A 21,966-nucleotide genomic window follows, 5' to 3' on the forward strand; every position below is an offset into this window, starting at 1 on the left:
GCAGTTTACAATTCCCCTTGGAGTGGGAAGCAAGGAAAAAAGGAAGCAGGGAGACAGAGGGGTGAGGAGAGAGGCAGAAGAAGAGGGGGAGAGAGACAGACAAATGTGTAGGATCTTATCCCAACCCTCCAACCACATAAAATATTCTCCCTGAGAAGAATTTTGGGGCAAATAATTTTCTCTATTATTTCTGGGCAACTATTATTTCTTCCTTGTTAGATTTCTAGGGTAGTTTTGTTACCCCCTTACAGATTGCCTTGTGTAGAAAGAGCAGCTAGCCCTTTCATCCAGCTCCAGTGACACGATCCTTCCTGTAAGATCCTTCGGGTTACCAGGAGCAAATGGACAGGAGAAGCACAAGATTCACCTGGGAAGTGGCTAAGTAACCCAGGTGAAGACAGAGACAGAGGGAATGGGGGAAACATGGTTCTCAGAGTTATTCTGGAAGTATAATTGAGAGGACATATTGATTAAACTATACGCAGAGAGAGGAAAGAGTCAAGGATGGGTCTCAGGTGCCTGTATGAGATGGAACAGGGTATTAATGAAGAAGGGAATCAGTGGAGAAAGAGATGAACTGAGGAGAAAGATGATGAAGGAGTACCCAGCAGGCAGCTGAATATGTGAATATATGGGTCTGGCCCTCACTAGACAAGTCTGGGCTGGAAATCCAGATCTGGGAGTCGTCATCATACAGATGGTAATTAGAGCCGTGGGGAAGGGTGAGATCACCCAATGAGGGCGGACAGAACAAGATGAGGTTTTAACGTAACAGTAAAATTCACTGAATCATGGACTATCTGCATGTCAAGTTAATCACATCTGAGAAAAGCCTTGTTATTTGGTTGATGTGGCCAAATTCAAAGGCACTATTCTCATTTACTGGAGGCACTTTATTTAATCAAAGGGCCTAGTGCCAATGATGATGATGATGATAAAGAAAACATAAACAACAATAACTAGAACTGAGTTCTTGTTATGCACCAGGCACTGTGTGCTTTTCATGTAGTACTAAGTACTGAGAGTAGTTTCAACTCTCTGAGGTAGATATTACTAGCAACCTCATTTTACCAATGAGGAAACAGAGGCGGAAAGAAATTAAATAACTTACTCAAGGTCCTATAGCATATAAGTGATAGAACCAGGATTCGAATCCACGGTTCTGGTTCCAAATCTATGCTCTGAAAATCACTCCACACATTGAGAAACTCAAATGTTATCATTTAGAACACATAACGAGCAAGGAAAAATGAACACATTAATGATTGTGGTACATCTTCTATTTAATGAGATATTCTTACATACCATAATTTATTCATTACCTATAAAACCCTGCAGATAATCTTGAAAACTGTACATGCTGACTATCCATGTAACAGGTTCTTGTAATAGCTTTGTTTTCCATTTTAGCTTATAAACACAGACAACCTATCTTTTAGCTCTTAACAACACCAAGGTATGCTTTTGTATAACTTACTACTAATATTTGCCATGTGAAGGTCATCTGTTCATCTTCTCTCTTAAAAATGAAAAATACTTAATAATACTGTGCAGGTACTTAAATGTCACTTTTCACCTTCAAAGCATTTTATTCACAGTGGATGATAAATTCTCTAATACCCCATGTAAGATAAATAGTATTATTTCCACTATATAAATAAGGAAACCCAGGAGATGAATTCTTAGCCCAGGGAGAATTACATTTCAGAGTCAGAATTCAAACTACCTAATCTTTCCCTTCCTTAATTGAAGCCTCCTGGTAAAATCCAAAATATCCACAGGCTGTCACAAGATAATCAGCAAAATCATCATCGTAAGAGGCCCAGCTTACCTCAAAAGATCTGAAAGAGTAATTGTCTCTCTCTGCCAAAGTAACGACAGATAGCAGAAGGCTAGCGTCCGTGGTACGCTCATCTTCATGACCCCCTTCTCCTTCCGCAGGGAATATTCTACTCCATCAAGAGACCCGGAACAGACAGAGGTCGTTTCTTACGGGACAAATGGAGATTTTTTTTTTAAGTGTAAGCAACTATTTTGGACAAGAAAAGAAGAAAAACAGCAAAATCCAAAGAGGTATTTTAAATATCTTAAAATTAGTGATAGAATCTTTACACAGAGCAACTTGGCAATAAAGGGCAGTAATGATTTGGAAGAAAACTGGCCAAAATGTTAAGAGCTGGTTCTCTGTGGGAGTGGGGTGTGTGAGAGAGTCTAAGGAGCTATCTGTCTTTTCTGGATTTTTTTGTAGTGATCAGGAGCAAGTTTTCAAATAAATAAAAGGACAAACAACTACTAAGCAAAGCAAAAGTGTGTCATTCCTTTGAGTCACGCCTCAACTCCCTGTCCCCTTCTCCGACAGGCTCTCCAAACAATAGCTGAGGCAGTACCTCTCCCACTCCCATGCTCCGGGCGTCTTCCCCCAAAGCATTATTTCATCCTCATGCATTCATTCCACAAATACTTGTCCATCTTACTCTGTGCTTCTCTTCCAGGTCTGGGGAAATGACTGTGTACAGTATCTCATTTCTCCTTAAACTTACATACTAGTAGTGAGGGACAGTAAATGACCAAAAAAAAAAAAAACCTGACAGACAGTGGTTAAGAGCAACATGGAAAAACAGTAATGTAGGGGCCTACAGAGTAAGGCGAAGGGAGGAGACCTGTGCTTTCCCACATGGGTGGTCCCAGAAGCCCTGTGGGGAGCGTGACACCTGAGCAGAGACCTGGATGAAATCAGAGAGTAAGGCTGAAGGATCTGGGGAGTCTATCAGCAGAGTCAACTTGAAGGAACAACAAGGAAGCCAGTGTGGCTAGAGCACCACGGGTGAGAGGAAGAGTGGCAGGAGATGACCAGAGAGAATTGTTAGATGACAAGAAAATAAAATGTTAAAGGGCTTTGTTGGCCATGATCTGTCCTTCAGATTTTCAACTAAGCATAATAAGAGTTTTCTGGAGACTTTTAAACAGAAGAGCAACATAATCTCATTTCTGATTTTTAAAAGATTACTCTGGCTGCTATGAAGAATGGAATTAGGGGACGGCACACAGGAGACCATGATGCCAGGTCCACGGCAATGGGTCCTTGTGCTGGAGTGGCGATCCTGTAGATGGTGAGGGGCAGCTGGACCCTGGACACATGCTGAAGGCAGAATCAGAAAGATTTGCTGATAGACTGGATGTGAAGTATGAGAAAACAAGAGGAGATGAGTAGAAGTCTACGGTTTGGGGGCCTGAGCAACAAGAAGAATGGAGATGCTCCTACTGAGACAAGGGAGGTGGCAGAAGATCAGGCTTGACCAGAGAAATCAAGATATCAGACCTGCACATGTTAAGTGTAAGACTTTATTAAACATGCAAATGGAAATGCTGAGTAGGCAGCTGAATATAAAATTCTAGAGTTGAGAGGATAGGAATTTTAGAGTTGCTGGATATAGCTAGTGTTTAAAGCCAGGAGTGAGGGTAGATAGAAAAGCAGGACTAGGAATAACCCTGAGAGACTCCAAGTTTTCTTGGGCAAAAACTCTCCAAATTATCCCTCAAAATCCCCTTTTCTAAATCCTGAAGATCCTTTCTTCATAGCATTTATCAGGAACTGCGCTATTCTTTTTCACATGTGCATTTATTGTCCCTGGGAGTGTCTCCTCCCAGGACACTTTAGGCAGCTTGAAGACAGACAGTATTGCTCACCATGGCATCCACAGAGCTCAGAACAGGCTCCAGGTGGAGAAGGAACCCAATAAATATTTGGTGACCAATGGTCTAGCAGCTTTACTTCAAAGATTTCATCTTAGTGAAATGATTTTTAAAACATGCAAAGGTTCAGGGTCAAGACACGTTATGGCAACACTGTTTATAATAAGAAAACAATTTAAAACAACCTAAGTGACTAGAATAGAAATTTAATTAACTCCACGCAATGAAAACAGTGCATAACAATTTACACAATGCTTTGTGTAAAAGCATTGGACTGTTCTCCAAGTTCAGTTGTTGGACCAGGTATAGTAGCATCACCTGAGAACATGGTAGAGATGCAAATTATTGAGCTCACCAGCCCTCCATCCCTACCATCCCTCTGATGGATGCTAAAGGCTGAAGACTATGGTTTTAAAAGAATATACAAAGGCACAGATTTCTATAAAACATTATTTTTAAAACTTCTCTATATATTACATATATAAAAACATGTAGGAACTTCTAGTTAAGATGGCAGATTGAAAACACACATTAGCTTCTGTTTTGTCCCACTTTAATTATAAAGAAATTTTTAAAATATATACATATAAGAACAAATAACGTGGAAAAAGAGACAACAGCAATAAAATGTTAAAAGCTGAAAAGCAAATGGAGAGGTGATTATTGCTTAGCAGTGCGGAGAAAGCTGGATTCACAGCCAGCAATAGGGGAAGGCAAAATTCAATATAATTTTCCCTGGGGACCTCTAAGGAAGGCTCAGGAACTGGTTAAACCAGGTAGCCCTGGAAAGTGCATGATGTAGGACCAACACCAGGAGGACTGCTTGGAAGCCTGATTAAGAAGCTATACACCCAGACTCCTTCCCAAGCTCCATGCAGCCAAATGACTGCTCCTCCCCAGTCTTGCCCGAAAATTGGAAGTTTCTCCTCCAGAGACCCTCTCCTCCCCTGAGGCCTTCTTCCCACCCAGTTCCCAGGACAGCTGGGGTTATACCCTCCAAAAAAAAGACTCAGAGATGTTTCTGGAAAATCTGGTCAGCTGATGACAATGCTGGAGGTTCACCAAGAAAATAAACCAGAGCAGAAGTGACAAGACTTACTGTGGGTAGAAAGCTTTCAATCAACTTTTCAATGTCCATTCTTAAACAGGACTAGCCTCCTTAGGCTTGCTAAGCACTTGAAGAAACCCTTTATTATAAAAAGGCAAAGAAAGAAAGAAAGTGAAGTCGCTCAGTCATGTCCGACTCTTTGTGACCCCATAGACTGTAGCCTACTAGGCTTCTCCGTCCATGGGATTTTCCAGGCAAGAATACTGGAGTGGGTTGCCATTTCCTTCTCCAGGAGATCTTCCTGACCCAGGTATTGAACCCAGGTCTCCCTCATTGTAGGAAGACGCTTTACCGTCAAATCTTCAAATCAGTGGGAAATAACATTAATATCCTCAGCAAAATAAGAAAAGATGCTCCACAAATTGAGGGCGTGAACCAAGAAAGAAAATGAAGTGAGATAAAGAAATAAGAAATTTAACCACAGAGAGGTGACAGACTTCTCGGGATGGTGGTAAAGAGATCCCCAAGACAGAGGTCTGGAGATACATCATTCTAGATCAAAGCAGCTCAGAAGTTCTAGGATCTATTACCGAACATGAAATTGACAGAATAAGGAATTGAGAGATTGCCAGAACTGAGGGGAAGTGTGGAGATACATTAGTAATAGATTATAGATTCATGGATTATAGATTCATAATTTCACTAAGTCGTATTTGACTCTTTTGTGACCCCATGGACTGTAGCCCACCAGGCTCCTCTGTCCATGGGGTTCTCCAGGCAACAACAGTGGAATGGATTGCCATTTCCTTCTCGAGGGGATCTTCCCGACCCAGGGATCAAATCCGTGTCTTCTGCACTGGCGGGCAGATTCTTACCACTCAGCCACCTGGGAAGCCTAGATTACAGATTAGTAATAAATAAATAGAAAACTAAGCAAATTATCAACTCTGGAGAAACCAAAGCATATACAGAAAAAGTAATCATAGTAAACTATATGACTCAGCTCTGATGAATATTTATATACATTTACAATTTAAGCACAAAAAAATTGACCAAGCAAAAAATTACATTGAAAAGCTAGAGAAGGAGAAATTCATAATTATGTGCTGGTAACTACGTGGCAGGGGGTAAGGAGGGACAGTGAGGGATGAGTGAAAGAGCTAAGGCTTCGTCATCCATAGTGGGAATTTAATCGCTCAGGTGCAGAACGAGAAATTAAGATGTAGTAACAGAAGCATGTGATACAGCAATACAGCGTTTAAAAAAGAGTTGAAAATGAATGCCTCTGGGAAACGGGATATTTGAGGGAGATAGTGGACGGCAATTCATTTTTATTTGTGTAACAAGTCATGCATGTAGAATTTTGATCAAAAAAATTTTAAGAATCAAGTAGTTCACATTTTTGGAAAACAAAACTCGTGCTTTCTCTCTCTCTCTCTCTCTCTATATATATATATACATATATATGAATAAAAAACCTTCTAGAATGTAGAAGAATACAGTGATAGTGGTTATTTTGGGGTGGTACAATAACTCGTGATTTTATTTTCTTTATGAACATCTGTTTTTGTTTTTTTTTTTGGCCAGGCTACACAGCTTACAGGATCTTAGTTCCCTAACGAGGGATTAAACCTGGGCCCCAGTAGTGGAAGTGCCGAGTTCTAACCACTGGACTGTCAGAGAATTCCCATGAATATCTGAATTTTATGTTTTGCATTAATAATGAGTGTTTTAATAGTTACATTTAATAGGAAAATGAAAATAAAGCTCTAAAGATCATCATTTACTAAGAAACAAACACACAAACAAAAACCCCTAACATAGGTAAACAATCATGATGTCTTACTGAAAAGGCTTGGATGGTTTCAGAGTCCTAGTTCTCTGAGATTATTTGAGTCAGGTGGCCTGAGGCATGGAAAAGGAAACCCCACATGCCATGCTGCCCAATTATCCTACAATTCTAACTTCTTTGGACACAAAATGTTAACTTATTTGATAACTGTGTCATTGTGCAGTCCATCAAGAAAGGCAGATATGCTGAAGGAAAAAAAAAGGAAACGACAAAAGATAAAAAGAAACGTGGATATGCTGATAAAAGGAATTTTTAATCTCTGGAGGGTGAGGGGCTTGCAAAGCAGCAGTCCATACTAGAAATGTTTTGTTGAAAATTTTACTAATCACACGTAATGCAGACTTCAACAATTCCTAACACCAGGAGGTTTGAAGTCTATCTCCCAAATAACTCCAGTAGCACACATCAAGACCTTCACAATCTATAATAAAATCTTTCTCTGTTTTCCACCACGTTTCTTTGTTTTCATTTTTAAAAGTAATGTAGAAACAACTAAAATCATGAATAAATGCTCTGAGGAGAAGGTCTGTATCTGTAACCTTAAATACACTCCTTATCTATTTTAAATTACGGAATTAAACCAGAAAGTAAGACATACATGCACATGCACACACACACACACACACACACACACACACAATATGGTAATCTGATTCAGCCTGTGTTAGTCTATGCAGAGAAACTGGGCAGCTTATTTTTGACTCCTGTCTATCTTACCACATGGCTAAGTTCTATTAGTTCTCTGCTACAACTTTTCTCTAAAATTCTGAGCCCACAGCTATCTTACTTGAGCTAGCCTTCTTTTTGCAGTCAAATGCTCTACCCCTGAGCTGTAACCCCAGCTAGCCTCCTTTTTGGATCTGCTTATTGCTTGAAAAGTGAAAGTGTTAGTCATTCAGTCATGTCTGATTCTTTACACCCCAGGGACTGTAGCCCGCCAGGCTCCTCTGTCCATGGGATTCTCAAGAACAGCTCCTGGAGTAGGGAGAAATTCCCTTCTCCAAGGGATCTTCCCAACCCAGCAGAGATCGAACCCTGGTCTTCTGCAGATAGATTCTTTGCCATCTAAGCCACCTGGGAAGCCTCACTGTTTAGTTCCCTTTAAAAATCACACCTAAAAGCTCATGAGGAAACAATGTACCTTTTTAAAAACTGCCCTAATATTTCATTCAGTCTACCTTTCTCCTTGCCACATGAGTCAACAAATCATTCTTCCTTGCTAGGCCAAGTTCCCTTCCTTGGAATATGAAGAGACAGGACTACATTATTTCTAAGATGCATTGCCAGAGTGTTAGTTTGTCATCTTTACCTGAGTGTGATGCTTTGATGATGGGGAAAGGCTTTGGAGTGCGGACATCAGGCTGAGACTCTGCTCCACTCTCACCAAAAGACAGTCGACTCACGTCACTCAGCAGCTCAGGCTCACTCTCCCAGTCTGAATGGCTCGAATTATCTTCTAATACCTGTTTTATAAAAGAATATAAATTATGATTATATGGGAATTACAACATAATTCATTTCCACAAACTGTAAACAATGCTTGAGCATCACAAACACCAGAGAAGGAGCCACTCTAGAGATCTGCAGCCATCTGCCTGGTCCCTGAGACCAAGAGAGCCGGGCTTCTGCACGTGCTCGCTCCCCAGCAGCCCCTAGCCATGCTTCTCAGATAAGGACGCCAAACAGGCACGAGCAGAGAAACGCGCAGACGCAACAGGCCTAGTTCTCTCTGCAACTAACACCTCTCCTATAGCTCTAGCAGCAACACCAATAAAAACACCAAGTGTCAATAATGACTCCAGACACACTGAGGCTTGACAATCATACATTATCTCTTAGCATGATTTAATTTTTCACAAGTGTATCGCTGAAAAAGCGGTCAGAGTGTCCCTTAGAAAGGTCAGCTGGCTAGCTACCTAAAGGCCTCATTAACTGACATGACCTTGGGGAGCTGATCACAGTCAAAAAAGCCATGCTCTCAGTCATGTAGGCCAGAAACTGGATCTCACTGTGAGGAGATAAAGCTCATATTAAAGGAACTCACAGAGAATGAGACAGAAAAAAGAAACCAGGGACAGGATAACGCTTGTTTCTTCTGTCAAGCACGTACCCTCTGACAGGTGAGCCCACGAGGGGCCAGGCGACCATAAAGCTGGCTGATACATGGAGATCACTGAGAAAACTGGAGCAATCCTAAGGAAACTCCCACACCACACGTTCGGCCCTCTGTCGGCCTCTGCGCCCTTCCCTGCTCCCACCTACAGCAACGTCTCCCTCTGTGCACTCGCTTCCGCCTCTCACTGTTGTTCAGTCGCTAAGTTGTATCCGACTCTTTGCGACCCCAAGGACTGCAGCACGCCAGGCTTCCCGGTCCTTTACCATCTCCTGGAGTTTGCTCAGACTCATGTCCATTGAGTCACTGACGCCATCCAACCACCTCACCCTGTCGCCCCCTTCTCCTTTTGCCCTCAATCTTTCCCAGCATCAGGGTCCTCCCAGTGAATATGCAGAGCTCAGTTCTTGGTCCTCTTCTCTGTCTTTGCTCCTCAGGGATGTCATCGGTCTTGTAGTTTTAAATACCATCTACTATGTATACTGTTTTCAATTCTAATGTGCACTCCCCCATCTCTATATTTTAACATCCCTGAAATCAGGAATATCTTACAGTCAGCGTCATGGCACAATTTAATTTGCAGCATTTTCTTTTTTCTTGGGGGTATTTAAAAATAATGGTGCATCTTACAAACAATGGTATTTTAGATTTGATTATAGTGTGAGCTGACAGCTTCCAAATTTGTATCTCTAGTCCAGATCTCTCCCCTGAACTGAACACTTGTGTATCTGAGGACTCCACATTTCCTCCTGGATGTCCAACAGCTGTCTCAAACTTACGCGTAAAACTGAACTATCGTTTTTCCTGCTCTACCTGCTATTTCTAAACTTCTCATTCCTACAATTTCTAAACATCTCATTTCTTTCACTAAACTCTGCTAGTGGAACCTATGAGACCCTAACCAAACAAGGAAACACTGGGCCAAGTTTCCAAGCTCTTAACAAATGTGTGTCAAACAGAGTCAGAATCCCTTCTCAGTCCTAGAGAGTAAGAACCACACATAAAACACATCAAAGCTTATCAAACCTGCATTTCCCAGCAGTGGAATCCTCCCCTATTCCAAACAAAATGATCCATGGCACATTTAATAAGCAGTGAAAAGAAAACTGCTAAAAATATAACTGCTTTGATGGATGGGGGTGGGGTGGTGAAGCATCCAGATGACAACTGAGCTGAATCTTGAAATGCCAGGTAAAGCAAGCAGGTGTTCCAAACAAAAAGAATAACATTTGCAAAACAGTTTTTAATAGTACAATGGTAGAAACTCCTTTAAACTTCTATTTAGAAACTTAACCACAAATTTATTTATTTTTCAACTGGTCAAATAAGAAGTCAAAATTAATTTCAATGCCTACATCACTGACCCTGTCCTTCTGGACTATAAATGAAACCTCTTCACTGAAACTCCTCTGAAAACCATAACTGAGGTAAGGTTGAACCTCATCTTCATTTCTATCTCTCACCAGATATGTCTTTTGGTCCCACTTGTCAGACGTGTGACTTACCGTACTTTTCCTTCTGCTGGGATAAACTGGGTTTTTACAATATGCCTGCTTGCTCTTCTGAAGGTAGCGCTTCCAAAAATTATGCAAAACTTCATTCTAATGTGAAAGAGAAACAAGAATGCTTCAGGTTATGATGAAAATATACTGGCACATCCAGATCACAGAACCTCTATTCTCTTGTACTTTACATACTGTTTCCATCTAAATGTATTCTTACCTTTCTTACTTAAATTTCCTTGAAAGAATTATCATTTCAGTATCAGGTATATGAGAAGCACTGAATATAGTCTTCCTAATCTTAGATTTTAGGAAAGGAAGGAACTAGTTCCTTAAAATCACCTAGTTGAATCCCTTCTTTTTACAAGTTAAGTAAATTAAGATCCAGAGAAAGAAAGTCACTTACATGTGACTACACTTCTAGTTAGGAGCAAAGTTGCTATTGCATTTAGTGACCTACTGACACCCCCTTCCTCCTCCCACCCTCTGTCCAAGTGAAAGTAAAACAAAACAAAACAGCTTTTCCATTTATTTATCACCTACTGGGCACAAGGCATCCATAAGCTTTAACACAATCCTACAAAACAATTGTTAGCTCACATTTCACCACTGAAGACACTGAGTAACATGGCCAAAATGACCCATGAATAGGATCTAGAGTCAGTTCTGACTCTGGAGCCTGGGTTCTTATCATCACACCATTCCTGCACCACTTAGCTGGCCAGGTATAAACAGTCATACTTATTGGTTAATTTCAGAGAAACTGTTTTCAGGATTAATCTCGATGAAGTAGGTATCAACAGAAAGCTATACAGGTGTAAACCCTACTGAAGCTCTTTGGTGGAACCACCTGAAACCATTTATTAAAAAACACTCATACATCAGATGCCTCTGCCAGGAAAAACCAGATCCACAAACCTGCAGGCTACCAGCAGGCTTACCTAAGCAATGCCTGTCAGGGTTAAGGCTCACCACTCGGGCTGTGCACCGGCCTGTGGCCACTCTGCCTGCCTGCTGCGGACATCCATTGCTTTGAATAGCAAAGGCTGCTTTACCAATCTTTTCTTGGTGACTTCACTAGTTGATATTTCTTCCTTCGCTTTTTGCTCGTTTTCATTTATGAGCATAGTGCTATATGATGTCCTATTCACTCATTCCACATACACATGGAAACTTCTCTCCAACTAAGCTGACTCCAGTAGCATCAGTATCACCTGGCAACTGATTAGAAATGCAGATCCTTGGGCCCTACTCCAGACCTGCTTATCAGAAACTCTGGAATGGGGTCAAGCAATCTGTGTTTTAACAAGCCTTTCAAGTTGATTCTGATATACACTCAAGTTTGAAAACCACTGATTTAATGTATCACTGCACAAAGTGCATTTTCTAGAAGTCCTGATGGATGCTACTTCCCCCATCCCATCCTCCCACACACACCAGAGGATTTTACTCTCAAATTGTGAATACTGCACATTGCATCCCCTAGGAAATTAAAAAGCACATTAACACATAAAAGGCACTAATAAGTGGACAAAGTTATTTATTTTACTTTAACCTAATGTTTCCTAATTATCTGAAGACTAAAACCTTTCTTACTTTCTTTTGGATGTACTGCTTATTTACACATTTTGGGAATTGCTGGTCTTGCAAAAGGATTAAAGAAAAATCATCAGAAAAATGATTCTTTCTAATAAGCCAAATGCTATTACTGATAACCCTACTACTCTTAGTTCCACTCTAAGTCTACTGTTTTTCAAACAACAAAATGAAAGGTTAACATCTGAACTCAAACGGACTTACCTTTAACTCTGGGCCTACTCCAAGGCTCTGTAAGGCTTCTGCTTGTTGATAAAGTATGTGCTGAAAACCTTCACACACATACCAATCCCAGCCTTTCTCTAAATGACAAATGACAGATTTCAGACATCTGAGTTTCTTACTTACTAAATGTAATGCTACTGCACAATTACAATTGTGTTTCACACACTTCAACTGGAATTTTTTCATATCCCTGAGTAGAGCTTCCATTCTTATACTCTCACTTCTAGTCTGGCAAATCTGTACACAAATGCTAAAGTAAATTTAATTTTTCTGAAATATCAATGTAAGGGCAGAAAAATGGTTAGTCACCACATTGAAAAAAGAAAACAAGTTTTATAAATGTACTGAACAATGCCCAGCAGAAACCTAAATGAAAGGATACTCAACACTCAGCCACTGTTTCCCCTCCGACTCCTCTATCCCACCTCACACAGAAAGGGAACAATGAGTATTTGGAGAATGAATGAACTAAAAAGCAAAGAGGGGAAGTTCCAAGATTTGGAGAATGAATGAACTAAAAAGCAAAGAGGGGAAGTTCCAAGATCGCTGGAAACGGTGTACAAAAAGAACACACAAAGAAAACAAACTGCTCAACAGCTTTCTCCTTTCATCAAGATGGTTCTAGGTAAGAGTGTGAAACTGAAAGCAAGGAAACTTAAGATTTATTGAACTCGGTCCAGTCACCACGTATTTTAAGTATTAATAGGTTATTTTCTTGCAACCTCAAAACAGTCTTAAGAGATTTTGAAGGAATGGACAAAGCTACATGTTTAAATAAAACTACCAGTTAAAAGAAAATGCTCAAATCTGTTAAGACTCTTACGTTTTACCCCTCCCAGGTTGACAAATACTGCAACTCTTTGAAAAAATATGCTTCTGAAGTCTGTTGCTATGACTCCAAGATGCCCTCTCCCCTGCAGAAAGTCAGAGGATTCCTGTGCCCCTCCCGAACCTCAGGGTCACAAGGTCTCCCCACCTCTGCTGACTAACTCACTTTCTGGAAAGGGTCTTCGTTTGTACAGGAGTAAAATAAGAAGCCTGCAATTCTGACGCGTTCCAAAGGTGAGGGAGTTTAAACTCCCCACGCTATAGCCAGCCGTGCGTGCTCTCTCCTTCCTGCACCCTGTTCTGACAAACTAAAGTCGTATCTTAAATTCTAAGTCTGGGTTCCTACTCTCTATAATAAATGGTATTACTGTCTTACTTTACATATGAAGAAATTAAGGACAAAGCAGTTGAATATAAGACTCTCAACATTTAATTTGAAACACCTGATGTTCTTTCAGCAATTTAAGCTTAAACTATACAGTTTTTACTACCTAGATGCCAAGTCCAAATTAATCAGGTTTTACTCTAATTAAATTTAATTAAGATTAATCAGGTTTTAGCCTAATAAAAATAGTCACTACTAAAGTTTAAACAGGAACATGAGTTGGCATCTAGGCATTCTCTGTTATTTATCTAAGATCAGCAATGTATTTCATGCAGTTATTTCACCAACATTTATACATATTATATATTTCATGTGTGTATCCTTAAAGCTACCTCAGGTAGAAGAGTCCGCCATTATCATTAGTCTAATTTCAAACCTGAAACTAGGCAATCAGTCACAGAAATAAAAAGCATCAACTAAACTTCACCTCAGATTCTTCTCAATAATGGTTAATTATATGTACTCCCTGGATTAATGAAATAGATTGCCTTTCAAAGCACACCCATGCTGAGGTTATTTTAAAGGAAATTAATTTTCCCTATTATAAAAGGGTGTGTTCAAAATCACTGTGAGAAATGGATTTCTGAAAGCTGAGTATCATATTTAACTTGCCTAACCTGACAACTCCATAGCTGAAACATGTCAGAAAAGAAGCAATTTTCTTTAAAAGCACAGAAAATCATGAGAGATTATAGATACAGAATAGAGAAACATATGCCAACAGATACAAAGAAATACACTCCCTTGACTATTATTATTTTTTGCACAGTAGTTGTACCACTAAAAAAATCAAATCATCTACAATAAACAGAATAAAAATGGGTATGCTTTAAGAAGTTGTTTCCAATTTTACCAAAAATAATTATCGACTTTAACTCTATTTTGGCTTAAAATTCTGGCAACTTCGTTAGAATCTATTTAAAATTCCAATTGCACACACCCAAATTATGAAAATGAAAACATGATTGAAAAATACTAAGCACATATGAAGAAAGAGCTTACCAAGTTTTCGTTTTCTTTTAAGTCCCCGGTTGATGGCTTGTATTTTAGTATTAGGAATAGCCCCAGTGTCTATGACTTCCCTAGATCTCTGCAGGAAACAGAAGCAGACCATTAAAAAAGACCATACAAAGGTAGTTTCACATGTCCTTGACTATATTTCCAAGCATACTTTGGGGTGTATAATGAACCAGACCGTGGATGCCAGGACCAATGACGGTAGCATTTTGGGAAAATTAGATAAAGTGTAACACTCTGGTTAGCCTTTATGTTATTTTCTGCTTCAAAACTTCTTAGTACCTAAAACTGTGTGGAGAACAGTTTTTATTTTTTTTAATAATTTTCAATTTTTAATTCTGTTCATTTCCAAGTACGTTATTATCAGTCATTTTTTTTCACTTTTTTCCATTTCTTTATTTTCTTAATTTTTAAACATACATATTGTATGTATCTTTTTTTTTCATTTATTTTTATTAGTTGGAGGCTAATTACTTCACAACATTGCAGTGGGTTTTGTCATACATTGACATGAATCAGCCATGGAGTTACATGTATTCCCCATCCCGATCCCCCCTCCCACCTCCCTCTCCACCAGATTCCTCTGGGTCTTCCCAGTGCACCAGGCCCGAGCACTTGTCTCATGCATCCCACCTGGGCTGGTGATCTGTCTCACTATAGATAATATGCTGTCAGAGAACAGTTTTAAACATACTAAATAAATAACTGTCAAATGAATAACCTTTTATTTTCAATCAGTTTTTAACTGTTTGACACCCAATCCTAAAGTCAAATTTATTCACCTTTTTTCCCCACCCCAAACCACTTTGAAACTAAAATAATGTCTGTATTTATTGTAGTCAGCAATGCCTAAGCTACACACAGATTAGTTTCATCCAACTTTTCTACGTGTTTGAATCATACTCTAAAACAGCTTTATGAAATTATAAAAGTACTACTTTCATTCTTAATCAGACCGACAGGATTTTAGAATGACTTATTGCTGAGTACAGTTTACCCCAAAGTCTTCAATTCCAAATGCTCTCAAGGGCTGGGACCTAAGATTCTGGTTCTCTCACAACCAAAATATATTAATAAAAGCATCAGCCCTACGTGATGGGGGAAAGGTGAAGATTTTTAACCAACAGCGTACACTACCTATGTATTTGTCTAAAGTTAGAGATTTGGAATGAAATTTATCTTCAACTTTCATTAAAAATAAAAGAAATGCCTCTAACAACAGGATTTTTGGAATACATTCTCCCTGTATTCCACAGAAATCACATTCAAAGCCGTTCTGGTGGATGGGGTTGGCCACATTGAGGACGTAAGACATTTCAGAACACACAACAAAGCAATTACCCAACAAAAACAGGTAAAACCTATAAAGAGTGGGGGTGGGGGTGGGGGAGGGATGGCGGGGGAAGGCTTAAAACAAGAATTAGACAAAATGCGAAATAACTAAAAGCTAAAAAAAGCTAAATACCCTGACTGAAGCTGTAACTAATTAGAGAATGGTTATACTGTGGACTGTTTATGCAGTTAATTAACACATTCACACAAGATTGGGGGTACTCACCCATATCCCCTTGCCCCTTTCATATACAGACAGTCTCTCATATAAAAGACTAAATGGAAGCTACTGAAATGTATGTTGAGCTCACTGGTGATTGTAGCTTTCACCTTCATCATTTCTACATTTTCTACAGTAAATCTGCTCTTACGATCATATAAATCTGTTAAACTCACACTATCTTAACTTACACCTTTATTAAATATCCACAAAATACTTGCAAGAATGTCTATACATAGACCAGATTTAAGACCTCAAAATATTTTTCCTGTATGAAATCAATCAAGATAACATTCTAATTCCTTTATCAATTCAGAAGGCCTTCCTTCAGATGATGGCTATCTAGAAAATGAAAATTACATACAAGAGTAAGTTGAGGGGCAATGAAAGGAGCAGAAAAACACAGAAAGCTATACCGCAACCTCCACTCTGTAGGTGTAACCACAGCTCACCAGCCATTTCCCACCAGGTGGATTTAAACATTGGCATGCCAAGCCCACACCAGTCACATACTTTCCTATCTGAAGAACGTGCCATAAAGCCAAGAGAACCACTGAGGTTGTGCAACACACAGCTCTATCACACGGGAGGCACTGAGACAGGTTCTGGGCCTGTAGGAAGATGGTGCCCACCATCCAGAACGTTCCACTCTTGACAGGTTATTCCATACAAAGCTGGTATCTTTCAAATGTGGAAATACTGGTATTAGGATCTTTCAAGTTAAAAACTGACTGCAGCAGATTTTGTCAGACAGAAATAAATAGAAATACTATCAAAAGACAAATAAAAGAAAGCAATTAGTTAATGTATTAATAGTTTAATTTCTCCAAAACAAGTATATGCTGTCTTCATCTGCTAATGACAGTCCATTACAGACATCTTGCTTCATCGTGTTTACATTTGCACTGCTGGTACAAAACCAAAAACTGTTAATGCCTCAACAAACATCAAAGCAAAGGACCAAACTGAGCATATTTAAAGTGTATGATCTGATGTGTGTGTATGTATATCCATGAAACCATCACCACAAATGAGGTAATTAACATATCATCACCCCAACAATTTCATTGAGTGAGTTCATATCTTATGAATACTGTGGGTGACCAAGTGCGAAGCAGAATGAAGAACAATGACTGTCTCAATGATAGTTGCAAGCTAAGTTAATCACTTTTCTCAAACATCCCGGAGGACTACAGGGCAAAGGTAATAAATATATCTGCTCTTCCTGGCTCTGTAGACTTTGAGCAAATCCTCTTCCGGAGAGAAAAATCCTGGTGTGTTTAGCCCACTCAACAGCAGGCTGTCCACACTCTGATTATTTTGGTTATGTTGTCCTGTCCTGAGGGTGGTGGTGACCAGAAGAGGACCTCGCACTCCCTGTGTGAATGCAGTCTCATTTACCAAGGACCCACAGGACAGGATGTCAGCCTCTGTCCTAAGAGGCAGGTGTGGTGGTATAAAATGAACACGAGTCAGAAGCCTCAGGTTCAAATCCTGCCTCAACACTTTCTAGCCATGAGACTTTGGCAAACTCATTCACCTGATGAGGCCCACTTGCCCTACCAGTAGACAGGCATAATAGTGCATCTCACACATTGTTAAGAGTAGGAAATAAATGAATGGACATGAAAATACTCATAACGTGTAATGCACTGTGCAAAGACATAATGATAACAATGTATATTTCCAGTACTCCCAATAGTCCTCCAACATTCTATCTTCCAAACCTCCATGCTATCATGGCACATTAAAAACTCTTAAGTAAGTATTAACTAATGAAAAGAAATTTATCATCTTCCAAGTGCAAGTTTAATTATTTCCCCTTACAAATAAATATACCATACAGTCCGAACCAGGAAAACACTTATATTCATGGCCCAAGATAGTTTCAGAAGTTCATCCTAAATCTAATTAACGAAGTCTTTAACCCTTGTGTCAGTACTTGAGGATGACTTATATTCTTGGTATTTGGGCATTGCTTAGTAATAAAAATAGATCAATCTGGTGGGGGGGGGGTACTATGCCATATATTAGGCTGAAATTGCCATTTTTAAAGCACAAGCAAATTCATAAATGAGACCTGTTACTTACTTCTGTAACATTGTGGCAAGAAGTGCAATAATATTTGCCTTCATCAGTAAGACCCCAAGAAACAGCAGCACACTGAGAACAGCGCTCTCTGAACTCTCTCTGTGGGAGAAAAGGAACATCACATTTAACACACTGCACCTAAACCCTGCAGGTCTACGTACAGGCTTCCCTGCAATTCTACTCTATCAGTACAGAAACACTGAAAATAGAAAACATACCAAAGAGACTATTATCTACAAACAAGGAGAATAGCAGTTCAGTCTGAGCAGTTTGAAATGGAATTAAACTATTAAATGTTTCTAAAACACACAGTGTGTGGGAAGGGGAAGAAAAAAGATGGTAGGGGTAAAGTGGGGGGTGGGGGAAGATGAGTAAATAAAACTTGAAAATGCTGTGAGGAAAAAAGATGATGAGATTTAAGTATAGAGAAGACTTAAAAGAAACAGCATACCATTTGGAACTTCCTCCAGGACACTAAGAACATATAACCCACCACAAAGGAACCAGAATTTTATTAGGGTTGTTTCAAGTTTCCATTTGCTCATTCAGCAATCCAAGGAGTACCTACTATGTATGCTCTAGACACTTAACTAGGTGCTGGAGAGGTGACGTTGAGCAAAACAGACAAGATCCCTACTCATAACTCTACAGGCTCATGGTGAGTTCTAGTTGTTCATTTCATTAACCCAGCATCTACACACCGTTAACCATCATTCAAGAGACATTTATTGAGCACCTACAATGAGAAAAGCCTTCTATCACCATGATGCTTCTGTACATACATAGACTGGCACTGAATAATCAATTCTCAGCTCTTTGGTGTGTGAAATCATATTATCATTTATCTAATTACCCAATATTCCTCTAACACCATCAGTTCAGTTCAGTTCAGTCGCTCAGTCGTGTCTGACTTTGTGACCCCATGGACTGCAGCATGCCAGACCTCCCTGTCCATCACCAACTCTTGGAGTTTACTCAAACTCATGTCCATTGGGTTGGTGATGCCATCCAACCATCTCATCCTCTGTCCTCCACTTCTCCTCCAGCCTTGGATCTTTCCCAGCATCAGGGTCTTTTCAAATGAGTCAGTTCTTTGCATCAGGTGGCCAATGTATTGGAGTTTCAGCTTCAGCATCAGTCCTTCCAGTGAATATTCAGGACTGATTTCCGTTAGGATGGACTGGTTGGATCTCCGTGCAGTCCAAGGGATTCTCATCAAAGACTAGCAAAACGCACAGCCAATTTATTTCAAAAGCAGGTCAATGGCAACCCACTCCAATACTCTTGCCAGGAGAATCCCATGGATGGAGGAGCCTGGTGGGCTACAGTCCATGGGGTGGCAAAGACTCGGACACGACTGAGCGACTTCACTTGACTTCTTCCATACTGGTAACTAGTGAAATCTTGGTCGTGCCCTCACACCCGAATTTGGCCCTCCCTACACAAGGCCGAGACGAGGATTCCCAAAGGCTAGGTGCTGGGAGATGTGACGTTACTTGGGGTTACAGGGGTTACTTGGGGGGCATTCTGGTTCCAGCCCCCGGCCTCCCTCGCCCAACCTCCAACATCAAAGGGAACCTGCGGGTGGTCCAGTCTAGAGGAGGTGAGCCACGAGGGCGGCCACCTCACAAAACCTACAAATTCATCCTCCCCCTAAAACACACCCCTCTCGATCAACACCTCACCCCGTCTCCACTCATAACCTCAACAAGCCAGCAGCTCCAGCCTGTCTCCCCCACCACGCGGGTACCCGCGGCCCGCCAGCTCCATCCCTTTCTGACCCGCCCCACTTCGAGACCAGAGCGCCTCCACAGCCAGCTGGCGTCCTCCGGCGCCTTCTCCTCAGCCTCACGGCCCTCCCGCCCCGTCGCCTGGTCGCGCGGCAGCCGGACTTCTCACCGCCTCCTCCAGATCCATATGTGCAACTCAGCCGCTTCAGCCGCCGGGACCCGTTACCCGGGCAGCGAGCGCAGCTTCCGGGAGCGGCAGGAAGAGCCCTCCGGGCGGAAACCCAGACTCTTGACTGTGGATTTCCGTCTCCTACAGCCTCAGGGAAGCCTCCGCGAGCTGCGGGAGGAAGCTCCGCTAATCCGGCATCCCTCCCAGAAATCATCCCGTTCCTACTCTAGGAACCGAAGCTAATCAGTAAAAAAAAAAAAAAGAGGTGGGCGGTGCCTACTACTGAGCGGATTCAGTCTGTTCCGACAGCTGGTGGGAAATGCAAAAAATGAAAAGAAATGCATAAAGGCGAAACGGTTGTCTGAGGAGGCCTTCCTTACAAATAACTGAGAAAAGAAGAGAAGCTAAAGGCAAAGGAGAAAAGGAAAGCTGAATGCAGAGTTCAAAAGACTAGCAAGGAGACATAAGAAAGCCTTCCTCAGTGGTCAATGCAAACAAATACAGGAAAACAATAGAATGGGAAAGACTAAAGATCTCTTTAAGAAAATTAGAGATACCAAGGGAACATTTCATGCAAAGATGGACACAATAAAGGACAGAAATAGTATGGATAGCTAACAGAAGCAGAAGATATTAAGAAGAGGTGGCAAGAATACACAGAAGAACTATACAAAAGAGATCTTCATGACCCAGATAATCACAATGGTGTGATCACTCACCTAGAGCCAGACATCCTGGAATGTGAAGTCAAGTGGGCCTTAGGAAGCATCACTAGGAACAAAGCTAGTGGGGGTGATGGAATTCCAGTTGAGCTATTTCAAATCCTAAATGATGACACTGCGAAAGTGGTGCACTCAATATGCCAGCAAGTTTGGAAAATTCAGCAGTGGCCACAGGACTTGAAAAGGTCAGTTTTTCATTACAATCCCTAAGAAAGGCAGTGCCAAAGAATGTTCAAACTACTGCACAATTGCACTCATCTCACACGCTAGCAAAATAATGCTCAAAATTCTCCAGGCCATGCTTCAGCAATACGTGAACCGTGAACGTCCAGATGTTGAAGCTGGTTTTAGAAAAGGCAGAGGAACCAGAGATCAAATTGCCAACATCTGCTGGATCATCGAAAAGCAAGAGAGTTCCAGAAAAACATCTATTTCTGCTTTATTGACTATGCCAAAGCCTTTGACTGTGTGGATCACAGTAAACTGTGGAAAATTCTTAAAGAGATGGAAGTACCAGACTACCTGACCTGCTTCCTGAGAAACCTGTATGCACCTCAAGAAGCAACAGTTAGAACTGGACATGGAACACAAACTGGTTCCAAATTGGGAAAGGAATATGTCAAGGCTGTATATTGTCACTCTGCTTATTTAACTTATGTTTAGAGTACATCATGCAAAATGCCGGGCAGGAAGAAACACAAGCAGGAATCAAGATTGCCAGGAGAAATATCAATAACCTCAGATATGCAGATGACACCACCCTTATGGTAGAAAGTGAAGACGAACTAAAGAGCTGCTTGATGAAAGTAGAAGAGGAGAGTGAAAAAGTTGACTTAAAACTCAGCATTCAGAAAACTAGGATCATGGCATCCAGTTCCATCACTTCATGGCAAATAGGTGGGGAAACAATGGAAACAGTGAGAGACTTTATTTTGGGGGGGTCTCTAAAATCACTGCAGATGGTGACTGCAGCCATGAAATTAAAAGCTACTTGCTCCTTGGAAGAAAAGCTTTGACCAATCTAGACAGCATATGAGAAAGCAGAGACATTACTTTGCCAACAAAGGTCCATCCCATCAAAGCTATGGTTTTTCCAGTAGTCATGTATGGATGTGAGAGTTGGACTATAAAGAAAGCTGAGCACTGAAGAATTGATGCTTTTGAACTGTGGTGTTGGAGAAGACTCTTGAGAGTCCCTTGGACTGCAAGGAGATCCAACCAATCAATGTAAAGGAAATCAGTCCAAATATTTATTGGAAAGACTGATGTTGAAGCTGAAACTCCAATACTTTGGCTACCTGACGTGAAGAACTCACTCATTTGAAAAGACCCTGATGCTGGGAAAGATAGAAGGCAGGAGGAGAAGGGGATGACAGAGGATGAGATGGTTGGATGGCATCACCAACTCGATGGACATGAGTTTGAGTAAGCTCCGGGAGCTGG

At 40.8% G+C, this 21,966-nt stretch overlaps 1 protein-coding gene across 4 annotated transcripts in view; it reads right to left on the reverse strand.

Annotated features, from left to right (window-relative positions):
• TAF1B (TATA-box binding protein associated factor, RNA polymerase I subunit B) overlaps positions 1-20,030 on the reverse strand; it is a 52,324-nt gene extending 32,294 nt beyond the window's left edge. The window contains exons 1-7 of one of the 4 annotated variants that reach the window (XM_043469374.1): positions 19,701-20,030; positions 17,903-18,001; positions 14,245-14,332; positions 12,009-12,106; positions 10,212-10,307; positions 7,903-8,056; positions 1,832-1,988 (exon numbers count right to left, since the gene is read on the reverse strand). In XM_043469374.1, coding sequence (XP_043325309.1) covers positions 1,832-1,988; positions 7,903-8,056; positions 10,212-10,307; positions 12,009-12,106; positions 14,245-14,332; positions 17,903-18,001; positions 19,701-20,015 — 1,007 coding nt within the window. In that variant the 5' untranslated portion in view covers positions 20,016-20,030. Of the gene's footprint in view, positions 1-1,831; positions 2,030-7,902; positions 8,057-10,211; positions 10,308-12,008; positions 12,107-14,244; positions 14,333-17,902; positions 18,002-19,683 lie in introns of those variants that run through there. The other 3 variants (XM_043469375.1, XM_043469376.1, XM_043469377.1) reach the window with 3 other exon arrangements.
• Positions 20,031-21,966: the final 1,936 nt, after the last annotated feature.

This window comes from Cervus canadensis, chromosome 5, assembly GCF_019320065.1.
Source record: "Cervus canadensis isolate Bull #8, Minnesota chromosome 5, ASM1932006v1, whole genome shotgun sequence".
In the NCBI taxonomy this organism is placed as follows: domain Eukaryota; kingdom Metazoa; phylum Chordata; class Mammalia; order Artiodactyla; family Cervidae; genus Cervus; species Cervus canadensis.